The sequence below is a fragment of the Anomaloglossus baeobatrachus genome, chromosome 5 (assembly GCF_048569485.1).
Source record: "Anomaloglossus baeobatrachus isolate aAnoBae1 chromosome 5, aAnoBae1.hap1, whole genome shotgun sequence".
Lineage (NCBI taxonomy): Eukaryota > Metazoa > Chordata > Amphibia > Anura > Aromobatidae > Anomaloglossus > Anomaloglossus baeobatrachus.
The window spans coordinates 181,707,291-181,719,770 of NC_134357.1; the positions used below are offsets into that span (position 1 = coordinate 181,707,291).

Genomic DNA, 12,480 nt, shown 5'->3' on the forward strand with positions numbered 1-12,480 from the left:
GCTCCCGGCAACTTCTCCAATCACATCCAGGCCAATGGAAACCACGGACCAACCGCCAGGGCGAGGATCACCTTTTCCCGCTGCCCGAAAAGTATGGGCATGACTTAAGCTTGAAACCTAGGCCGACTTACATCTGAAAAAGAAAACATTGTCAGAAAGGAAAAACTCTCGAAAACCATCAAAATTCTCTTAACCAGCAGACCCCCTTTCCCTTGGGGTGATTTGGCAAAAACTCGCGTTTTTTTTTTTATTATTAATACACAAATCTGGAACGTATGTAATGTTACGCTAGCCTATATGACAGTCAGTAGCCTCTTGCCCTTCTACTATTGACGGTTTATAAAACAGACTCGGTACGGACGTTCCTCAAAATGCATTTGCGTTGCCAAAACCATCCCATTGAAACCACGCTCATACACACTTGCCCCAAAGCTTCAGCAGCACCCCAGTTCTGGGGGGGGAAGGGAGGGGTGTTTACATCCCAGGTACTGCTACTAGCGCACCCACAATAACAACCATCACCAATTTACCGCCATAAAATTGTCCGCCAAATATGGGAAAAAATCTTCATGGTTAAAAGTTGCTCACCGTCGTCCCTGTTCGTCTGAGAGCTATCACTAACACCTTAGGCATACCAACCAGAGGTGGGGAAAAAGATCCCAAAACTGTGAGGAAAGACAGGCTTGGCTAGATAGACCTAGGCCTTTCTTCAGCCTGTGTGACTAAGCTTTAAGATCAAAACCACAATGGGCGTAACCACCCGACCCGGCACCTTAAAATATCGACAAACAGCCAGGAGTATTAGGCCTCCTGACATCCACCCACCTGCCGCTAAACCACTACCCATTCCATACCGTGGGTCCCACTAGGCCTTGGTCGTGCAGGTCCAGTTTCGCAACTGAAGAATTGCAGGGTAAAAACCCCGTACCAGTTTGCTCACAACAGGAAAAAATGGTAACCGTTGGTGAAGTAGAATCACTAAATACTGCCGGTTATACATTAGCAAGGGATCGCTTGAAAATCATCATGCTTTTCACCCGCCTGGTAAACCCCACTCGCTGCATACCCTACTATAGGCCCATCATGTCTGTGTTTTAACGAGAGGCCGGGTCATCGGCCTCCTTTCGATGGGAGTACCATTCCGAATTTAAGGAATCAAAACTCTTTGGACCTGCCAGCGGACGGAGTTAAGGAGGATACCTGGAATTGGAAAATCAATAGGGAGTAAACAATACTATCACGGCAACTGGATACCTGGTATGACTTTAACCTTTCGTTAACTTATGCGCATTCTAAAAACCAAAAAGCCTAAACAGCCCACTACTGATAATGAAAGTCGTTAACAGGTGGTTAGACGGGTTTTTTTTTTTTCTTTTTTCCCTGGGCTTGGTAACCAACTGATAATTCCACTTTTTTTTTTTTTTATAAAAAACGTTGTGTTGAAAACAAACCCAAACAGCCAGACCTGCTGCTGTTAAATACACCCCCTATCGGTTCAGCCGTCACTGCTCTTGAAGCGAATGTAGCCGTTGAAGCTTAAAGAAAAATTCAGCTACACAATCAGTTCCTCCTTTTCAGGTGCCTGATTTCATGTAGCGGAAAATAAAGTTTAATCTTACCGCACCTAGGGTTGGACCAATTTAACGATACCGGGTAACGTGATCCTGCCGCTTAGTCCTACACCGGAAGCCTAGGAAAGGCGCCTTGAAAACAATGACAGCAATAGAAATGACCTTAAACCGCAAAGTTGAAGTTCATACCTATGGAACCGCAGGGGCCGAAAGATAAACCTCCATACAATGGGTAAAAGCCGATAAAAACTATTTTCATGAGGCAAAACCTTCCAAAACAAAAGTCAAACCCAAAGGGAGGGGCTGTTCCATAATTTATTTATTTTTTTTAAAATTCATAATAGGTGCTTCAAATAATGAAGCTACTTGACACCCTCTATAGTCTAGTATTAGAATGATTGTTGTCTACTAACACATGGGAAAGCACTTGTCATTTGTGCACACCGGAGACCTAAACTAAAATTGTGTATATTTTTTTTTTTTTTTTGAGGCTATTTATGTGGACCTAATTGCTCAGGAAATATTAGCGGGCATAATTATGCACTTACATAAAATGACAGTTTTCGCATCTCACATATTCATTTTCGTCTGTTGAACTGAAACTCCAACAAACACGACAATGCACAGAAATACACTTTGCTATTACCATTAAGTTATCAGTGACGAACATAGCTTACGCCTTGTTAACTACAGCACTAAGTTAAAGTGTATCCCAAGGAGAGGTGATCTCCTGTGAGCCAACATAATGTAACCCTCCTATAAATCCCCTGACAGGCCACACCCAAAATCTGGGATCCAGTTCTGCTCAAATTTTTTTTTTTTTTTTTTTTTTTTATTTATCAAAAAATGCGGTGGGGGACATTCTGAGATTAGTCAGTTCAAGAAGACAACTAGATTATTGCGAGGAATGGAGGAGGAGATTCCATTTTTTTTTTTTTTTTCGCATAAATCGTGTGTGGTCACTATAAAGGACTGGAACATCACTTCCTCCTACCGCAGCTGAATGTGAAGGGTTCTTTACAGTAAAAGCAATCAGACTGCGGAATGCCGACCACAAGAGGTAGTAATGGCAGCTACTATAGCGCCTATTAAGGCGGGTGTATGATTTCCTCAGTACACCTATAGTGTCGGTCAAACATGACTTAATTACATAATGTTGAATAGGGAGGAAAACCTGTTGCCTGGTGACATCACGTGACCCCCCCAGGGCGCTTATTCCACCCCGCAATCCCACGTAACGGTACTTGCCAGAATGTGCAAAAGAAAAGGGGGAGGCCGGACTCCGGATGTTCCTGCCCAATTCCAACAGCACTCCGCTGTCCAGGCCAATGTACACCCTGATGCTCATCATCCCGCCGCGGGACCCCACCAGGGGTTAGTCTGAAGAAAAAAGGGGGTCTAAATCTACATGTGACTCATGACGCCCGGGGCCCCAACGCCCGTGCATATCCCCAGGTGGGGGGAGGGGAACAGAGTCCGATCCAAGCCGCTACCCACAGAAGGGGAGGTAGGGGATTATACAAGTGAGTGAGGGTTGTACAATGCACATGTCACAGCTTACCTCCCCCCCACCCTGCACAGTTGAAGTGAGGCCTGACCACACCACGTAATTCCCCCACTGGCCGGGATACCCAGATTGACCCCTAGCTCCTTCATGACTAACAGCTTCTTTTTTTTTTTTTATTTATTCAATTTATTTATTTATTTATTTTATTTATAATTTAATTACTTAATTTATTTATTCTTTTTATTTCTAATTTATTTATTTATTTTTTATAATTTATTTATTTATTTTAACTTGTCTGGGGATACCAGTGGGGATGGGTGGATCCTGCTGACTTCTGCAATCAGCACAGCCACCAATGCAGCACCTCCAATCCGAGCTGCATCAGAGGCTGTGCCCATCCACAGCCTGCCCCCGCATTCTCCCCGCTCCCCTGTACTGGCTGTGACAGGGCAGCGGTGACAGGGCAGTGGAGGGAGCAGGGGCACGGGGTTTGTTATTTCCACAAAAACCGGCGGTTCCTCCGCTGCAGCGCTTCCACCTGCGCTGCATCAGGGAACCGCCCAGCTCACAGCCTGCACTCGCACCCACCGCTGGCAGAGGCAGGGCGGCAGGCGGCCGGCACCATAAGCAAAGAGCGCTTTCGCGCTCTTTTCAAAATGAGGGGCGGGCTCCAGCTGACCGGCGGGCGGGTAGTTCACTCAGAACGCCGCTCGCCGGCACACCTAGCTGGAGCCTCAGCATGGAGGAAGCCGCTCACAACTAACAGCGCTGTGAGTCAGACGCTTCCTTCCCTGCTGATGGGGGATTTGCGACGGACGGTGAGCACAGGCGGACCGGCGGGCGGGTATTTCTCTGAAAACACCGCTCACCGGCACATGTCACTTTTTCCTCAGCAGGGAGGGAGCCGCTCACAGCTAAAGCACCGTGGGCAAAACTCTCCCTCCCTGCTGATTGCTCTCTTACCGCCTTCCGAAGCGGGTATACGCCACCGGCCGCCCAAACAGGTCCGGGTCCAGGAACAAAGAGACCGGAAGCTGGGCAGCGCAGTGACTTATATCCGATCAGGTCATACCACAGGAGCCGGGGGTAGCTGGTGAGTCTTTCCAGGGGGAGAAACCACCTAGCATTAGCATAGGGGGCCTGCAGTCAGGTGGCAGCATCTCAAATTTTGGCTGCAGTGCCCCTCAATCTTACCACAACTCACATCTGCACCTTTATTTCAAAGTAGCCAATACCTTTATGTTTTTTCAAACCAGTCAATATAGCAAAAGACACAATAGACATAATTAAAAATTGATAAGGTGTAAAGGAGGGTGGAGGGTCTGTCATAGTAATAAATTAACATGATTGTGACATGAGAGCATATAATCACAATCCTTGTCTATAGGGGATAACAGGCAAGGAAAAAATGTATATCACAAGGATTAATTTACTGTGTTATGATATCCCCATTGGGAAGTAAAGGTTGAATGTACCCATAAGATAAGGATAAGTCCATATAGAGGAATCAAGCATGAATCATATACAATGAATATACCAGGGGTATTGCTCATATAATGCAGAGACAAGCTTCACGTAAAGCTGAAATGCAGATCATTTAAGGATACATTACCTAGTGTAGACAGACCCCCCACATATAATAATAATAATAATAATAAAGATTTGTTTGTATATACTTCTGAAATGGTCTTTGAAGTGATTTGTATGGGTTCTTGATGTACTACACTCAGAGACCACCTTAGTGTTGTTTTTATGATAAGAGATTATCTCCTTGTGAAGTAAATATAGAAAAAGGGCCACAACTTTCGACAAGCATCATCTGTATTAACAACTTTACAACAAACAGTGAAATCAGCTAAACAAGATTTTTAAAATAAAGATAAAAATGCAAGAATACACAATTCATCAACAAGTAATACCACATCACAGTCATCACATAAGAATGACAAAATAACATCATGCTCTCTTTATTCTCTCCACAGTGCAGACATCAGCTAAGCTGCTTACAGACTACGATGTGCTACCAACACTGGGCAAAATACTTACAAGCAGTCCAAATTGTGCAGAGAAGGTTGCACATGTTCTTGCTGAGCTGGCAAAGAATGGTAATGATCGCTGCTGTTTGTACAATTATTTTGACTATTAACCCCTTCACGACCATGGACGGATCTTTCCGTCATGGATCGTGTCCCGGTAAGCCCCGCCCCCTGCCGCGGGCAGGCGGCGTGGATCGGCACACATATCAGCTGTTTTCAACAGCTGACATGTGTGCCTACATGTTCCGAGTGGAATCGCATTCCACCCGGAACATTAACCCCTTAGATCTCGCTGCCAAAGTCTGGCAGCGAGATCTACATGCGCGCGGCCATCTTTTTTACTTACCGCCGCCCCCTCCGGACGTCACGTGAGTGATCACGTGACGTTCGGTGGTTGCCATCGTAGCACAGGGTCATGTGATGACGCCTGGTGCTACGAAGTTTCACTTTCAATCTTCCTCGGCACGGAGCAGAGGAAGAAAGAAAGTGACTGAATCTGCTGATTACAGCGGTATAGCTGTGATCAGCAGATAGCGATCAGCAATCGGATTGCTGATTGCTATAGCCCCCTAGGGGGACTAGTAAAATAAAATAAAAAAAGTAAAAAAAAAGTTTTAAAAAATTAAAAAAAAAACAAAAAACCTAAAAGTTCAAATCACCCCCCTTTCCCCCCATTGAAAATTAAAGGGTTAAAAAATAAATAAATATACACATATTTGGTATCGCCGCGTTCAGAAACGCCCGATCTATCAAAATATAAAATCAATTAATCTGATTGGTAAACGGCGTAGTGGCAAAAAAATTCCAAACGCCAAAATTACGTTTTTTGGTCGCCGCAAGTTTTACGCAAAATGCAATAACAGGCGATCAAAACGTAGCATCTGCGCAAAAATGCTACCATTAGAAACATCAGCTCGAGACGCAAAAAATAAGTCGTCACTGAGCCATAGATCCCAAAAAATAAGAACGCTACGTGTTTCGGAAAATGGCGCAAAACGTGCGCCACTTTTATTGGACAAACTTGTGAATTTTTTTTAACCCCTTAGATACAAGTAAACCTATACATGTTTGGTGTCTACAAACTCGCACCGACCTCAGGTATCATACCCACACATCAGTTTTACCATATAGTGAACACCGTGAATAAAACATCCCAAAAACTATTGTGCCATCACACTTTTTTTGCAATTTTTCCACACTTGGAATTTTTTTGCTGCTTTCCAGTACACCATATGGTAAAACTTATGATTTCATTTAAAAGTACAACTTGTCCCGCAAAAAACAAGCCCTCATATGGCAAGATTGACGGAAAAATAAAAAAGTTACGGCTCTCGGAAGAAGGGGAGCAAAAAACAAAAACGCAAAAACGGAAAGTGCCCCGGGGCTGAAGGGGTTAAACTGGATTGTGAGCCTTACGGGAGCACAATCTCACCTAAAGAAAGTTCACAGTTGAGGGAAAACTCCCAAAATGAAATTGTTAAAAATACTTTTTTTAAGGGACTCTTATGATACAACTCTCTAAAACATATATCCCCTTCTGTGACAAATTGACGCCATTTGGTCTCCTTTGACAGAACATAAAAACTACAATGCAAGGTGGCAGAACAATCAAAATGTATCCAGTAATGGACCATTTAGGCTTAGAATGTGGCCTGTCAGGTTTCGATATACTATAGTATTCATCATGTTCCTAGAAAACATGGTACTGCATGTAAGCTATTTTTTCTGGCAAATATGATTTAATCTGAGACTGAGCCTCAGAATGGAGTAGGTAACAGAGCAATATATGGCTTTCCAATAAGGCAATGTCTTGAATTCTAAGTTCCCATTAAGCCAAGTGCTGTTTTTGAAGTCAACCTAAAGAATATAAAGTATATAATAATATATCATAGTGGCCATTAATAACATGGTAGTATTAACTTCTTTTAAGTGACAGAGGGTCTTTTGACCAGGTCAGGTACTACCTACTACCTCTTCCTCCTCACTCATTGCTTAGATTATCAGAATATATTGTATTTTTAGCTCATTTAAAATACAAGAGCCGGTGTACAACTTTACATAGTTCTTATATAGCTCTTGTAAAGGTACATCTTCAACTAAAAAAAGTAAAAACAAATAGTATCACGTTACTATTGCATAGCAGTGCCTGCCATTGACATGAGTGCTTAGGGTAAGACCACACATGCACTGGACCATGTAGCGGAAATTCTACTCACCCACAGCAACCATTAGCCACAGAGTAAATTGTTCGGCCTATGGCCATTATGTTTGGCAAAGATACCAGCCAACTGTTTGATTTCACCCTTAGTGCTGCCACATGTAGCAAGTTTTAGCTTTACATACTTCTTGTAATAGGTTAATAAGTAGAGGATCTTGTTATAGTCACATTTCTTGAAATTCGCAGATTAATGCAAATTTAAACATTTTGAGATTTAATTCGCAGTTTGCAAAAAAATACATGTCAGGCATCATTTCTCACAGTGTTGAAGCATCAGTCTAATGGTAGTCAGTACTTGGGTCATCACAGAGGTTCCTAGTGAATCACAGTATGAACGGCAGTCATTTTACCTTTTCAGAGCCACTGGGTAAAGCTCTCTCCTGTAGAGTGTAAGCTCTTATGGTCAGCAGATTCCTCTAGCTCTCCTGTAGAGTGTAAGATGTTATGGTCAGTGAGGTCCTCTCTCCATCTCTCACTATCTTTTATAGAGTGTAAGCTCTTATGGTCAAAGGAGACCTCTCTCTCTAGTACAGTGTAAGCTCTTATGATCAAAGGAGACCTCTCTCTAGTAGAGTGTAAGCTCTTATGGTCAGCAGGATCCTCTTTCTCTCCTGTAAAATGCAAGCTTTTATGATCAGTGGAGGCCTCTCTCTTCTGTAAGCTCTTATGGTCAGCAGGTTCTTCCCTCTCTCCTGTAGAGTGTAAGCGCTTATGACGAGCAGTGTTTTCTCTGTCTACTGTAGGGTGTAAGATGTTATGGTTAGTGGGGTTCTCTCTCTCTACATCTCTTTCTCTCTCCTGTAGAATGTAAGCTCTTTTGGTCAGAGAAGGCCTCTTTCTCCTATGGAGTGTAAGTTCTTATGGTCAGCAGGGTCCTCCCTCCTGTAAAGTGTAAGCTCTTATGGCCAGCAGGGTCCTCTCTCTTTTTATCTCACCTGTAAATTGTAAGCTCTTTTGGTCAGCCGGTTCCTCTCTCTGTCATTCTTCTTTCCCCCACATCTATTTACTGAGTAATTACAAGCTTTCCAGCATTGTGATTTCTGCAAATTTATTCACCGTAAATCAAATTCTTTGAGAAAATTCAGTGGAGCCAGTGAATTTGAATTTTAAAAAATTTGCTCATCTCTAGTTATAGAATAATCTTCATTAAATAGTTAATTAAATAGTTATTGAAAACATATGCATTTTTATGGTCAGTATTTGTGTCTATTGCGTACCTAAACGTTTCCTACATTTTTTGTTGTATATATTTTCCTTTTTTTAATGATATTATATTGCAAATGTTTTCTCCAAATAGAAGAAACAAGAAAGCCCTGCATTGATGCTGGCTTGGTCTTGGCCTTGGTACCTTTGCTGCAGAGTTCAGATCAGGAATTGCTGTTGCACGCTGGCAGAGCGATTGGCCGCATCTGTTACGATAACAGTAAGTGAATTAATTATGGACTGAAACTATGTTTTACAAAGTGTCCAGAATGTTCTTTGGCAGTATGAGGACTAATATACTGTACACATAAACTGACTAGCATGCATAATGCTTTAATTTTTCCATGTACCAGATTAAATGAATAAAAGTATAAGGGAACAAATGCAATAAAAATGTTAAAAAATATAAAATAGAATGATGGAAGTTTATCAGCCAATATACAAGAATTTGGCATGATCGGTAATGGTGCACCTCTCTACTCTTTTGCACAAGTTGCATCACTTTTTTAAAAGTGTGTGGGGATTATCAAGAGTGGGTATGGCTTATCAAACTTAATATGAGTAGGTAGAGTTTACTTTCCGGAACGCGCCTCTTAATAAAGCTGGTGCACTTTTCTCTGACCAGAATATAGAGAACCATTCCTTATAAATTCCTCCAATGTGCTGAGGCTATTGCATAGCAACAACCTAAGGATGTCCTGGGAGACAATCACAAATCTTCATAGGCCTGTGTATTCTGCTGTTATCACTGATCATTCCTACGGCTGCATACTGTTTTCTGTAGATTAGGCCCCCATACATATTGGACTAACTTTGGCTGAGCCTGTCGATATTTATGAAAACATGGGGGATCCCAACAGATGATTGTATTATTGCCAGGGGAGATAAATATTTGACATGTCCAATATTTTGCTTGTGATATCTTTATAAAGAGATGTCTGGCAGCCATTCTTTTATAGAACACACAAGAAGGCTTGGTAGAGAGCTCTTCTTGGTGTAGAAGAAACGACCGAATTAGCTGCCGGCCGAGCCATCATTTGGCTGACAGCTATCTAAAGAGAATGGAGGGCTTAAACTCCTAAACACATTAGACTAATGATTGCTAAACCTGCCAATGTTGATGGGTTTAGCGAATGTTATAATGTGTTTGGGTGCACCAACCAACTCATCGTTACGGAACATGTCAATCAGGCATGTCTGATTTCAGTCTGCTAATCGTATTGTTCTTACACATTAGATGACTGTCGACAAAACGATGCTAAGGCTGTTCATTCAGCCGAGAGCCATCTCAACTTGCTCTCACATACACAGAAGCGCATGTTCGACCAATCGCTCCTGTGTTCTCTAAGAGAAAGCCAATGACCGACACATCAGTCAGCGTCTTATCTCCGGGAGAATAATAGTCAGGAGTCTGAAATTGGATGTACCCAAGCAACATCTTTCCTGACTATCAGTCAGTCAGTGACTCCATACACATTAAACCTCCAGTTGGTCGCAAGCAGACATGCTGACAATAGCGTAATGTGTTAAGGTGCATTTAGACTACCAATCTGTCACTACTGTATATCTGAGGCGGCATGCATACTGTTTTTTGTAACTTTTAGCTAAAATGAGCATGTTTGTGACTACATTATGCTGCTCTCAGATACCTCAGTATAGTTGTGGTGACAGATTCCTTAATAATAATAATAATAATAATAATAATAATAATTTTATTCATTTATATAGCGCTATTAATTCCACAGCGCTTTACATACATTGGCAACACTGTCACCATTGGGGCTCACAATCTAGAGTCCTTCTCAGATAATCCTTTATCCTTCCAGATAATATCCTTAAACTTAATATTAGTGGATAACCTAACCACTGAATTGCTATCATATCATCATTATTAACAAAATCTGTCCAATTAGTAATGATGTATAACTACAACTGGATTTTTGTCCAGCAGATAAGTAGCCTAAGCTGATTCTAAAGACTAGAGGCCCCGTCACACTAAGCAACATCGCTAGCAACATCGCTGCTAACGAACAACTTTTGTGACGTTGCTAGCGATGTTGCTGTGTGTGACATCCAGCAACAACCTGGCCCCTGCTGTGAGGTCGCTGGTTGTTGCTGAATGTCCTGGGCCATTTTTTAGTTGTTGCTGTCCTGCTGTGAAGCACAGATCGCTGTGTGTGACAGCGAGACAGCAACAACTAAATGTGCAGGCAGCAGGAGCCGGCTCCTGCAGAGGCTGGTAACCAATGTAAACATCGGGTAACCAAGAAGCCCTGTCCTTGGTTACCCGATATTTACCTTCGATACCAGCCTCCCCCGCTCTCACTGCCTGTGCTGCCGGCTCCTGCTCTGTGCACATGTAGCTAGCTGCAGGACACATCGGGTTAATTAACCTGATGTGTGCTGTAAGTAGGAGAGCAGGGAGCCAGCGCTAAGCATTGTGCACTGCTCCCTGCTCTGTGCACATGTAGCTGCAGCACACATCGGGTAATTAACCCCATGTGTGCTGTAACTAGGAGAGCAGGGAGCCAGCGCTAAGCGGTGTGCGCTGCTCCCTGCTCTGTGCACATTTAGCTGCAGCACACATCAGGTAATTAACCCGTTGTGTGCTGTAAGTAGGAGAGCAGGGAGCCAGCGCTCAGTGTGCGCTGCTCCCTGCTCTCTGCATGTGTGGCTGGACACTGGTTGCTGGTGAGCTCACCAGCAACTCGTGTAGCCACGCTCCAGCGATCCCTGCCAGGTCAGGTTGCTGGTGGGATCGCTGGAGCGTCGCAGTGTGACAGCTCACCAGCAACCTCCTAGCAACTTACCAGCGATCCCTATCGTTGTTGGGATCGCTGGTAAGTTGCTTAGTGTGACGGTACCTTAGCACTATAGTACTTGTAGAGATCAATGTAGTTATGCCTCATTCTACAAGAGCAACTTTTTACAATAGTTTGGATTGGAGTTAAACACATGCTTTTTAGAACCACATGTTTAAGAATACAGTAGCACAGTCCCAGTAGCAACTTTTTTATGAATTAATAAACAATTTGTTTTTATTATGTTGGACAAGAAAACTTAGATTAAAACATTTAAGCATGTCCACACTGAGTATTTTTAGTGATTTTTAGCAGAATCCTACCAAAAACCATGAGTTTTGACTGGAGAATTTCTTCCCATTACTAAATCTGTGTGTAGACTGAGTTTTTAGAAGTTCAAAAAATTACAAATTATTCAAGCAGAAAACACTTCAGGAAAAAACTGCTCCAAAACCTCTTCAGGGAAGGAAAAGCTCCTCCACAAATTTCCTAAGACTTAAAGGGACTTTTTCAGCACGTTTCTGCAATTTAATCTGAAGATAGCATGTTGTAAAAGTTAAAACAGAAAATTCAGTCCTGCATCTGTTATCTCACAGTCTTTTTTTGTCTACATGCAATGCTAGTTTAAGCCTCTTATCTCTATCATTAGTGGGTCTCAGCAGCATGTAAGTTGTATTCCGATTCCGCTTCCTTCTGTAATTAGGAGCTTGTTTATGGAAATGTACACGGAAAGCCTGGTGTGGGTGGGGACAACTCTCCCAGCATTGTTACATGCAAAAAATAAAATCTTTCACTATGTCATAATGGCTGCACACAGTCATTTAAGTGATACTGTACATCATTGAACCCAGGGCCACTTTGCCTACATCATGCTGCTCTCACATGACGTAGCAAAAATCTGCTGACAGATTCCCTTTAATTTTTACAGCAGCATTTTGATTTTACAGTGCCTTCTGTAGTTTGGAGAGTTCCCTTCAGGATCTGTTTCAAAGATGTTATATGCACTTTCTTTATTCTACCAGACATTTTTCAAAATCTTCCAGAAAAAATAGCTGAAAAAAATTGTATGAACAGCAAAGTGAATTTCCCATAAGGATGAATTGGAAGTATTTTCAAGGAGTTTAAAACAAAATTGGAAGAAAAT

At 42.4% G+C, this 12,480-nt stretch overlaps 1 protein-coding gene across 2 annotated transcripts in view; it reads left to right on the plus strand.

Annotated features, from left to right (window-relative positions):
* The window catches only part of LOC142311030 (rap1 GTPase-GDP dissociation stimulator 1-like), a 331,284-nt gene that overhangs the window by 134,731 nt on the left and 184,073 nt on the right, over positions 1-12,480 (plus strand). The window contains exons 3-4 of one of the 2 annotated variants that reach the window (XM_075349021.1): positions 5,061-5,183; positions 8,630-8,755. In XM_075349021.1, the coding sequence (XP_075205136.1) occupies positions 5,061-5,183; positions 8,630-8,755 (249 nt within the window). The remainder of the gene's footprint in view (positions 1-5,060; positions 5,184-8,629; positions 8,756-12,480) is intronic. The other variant, XM_075349022.1, reaches the window with a different exon arrangement.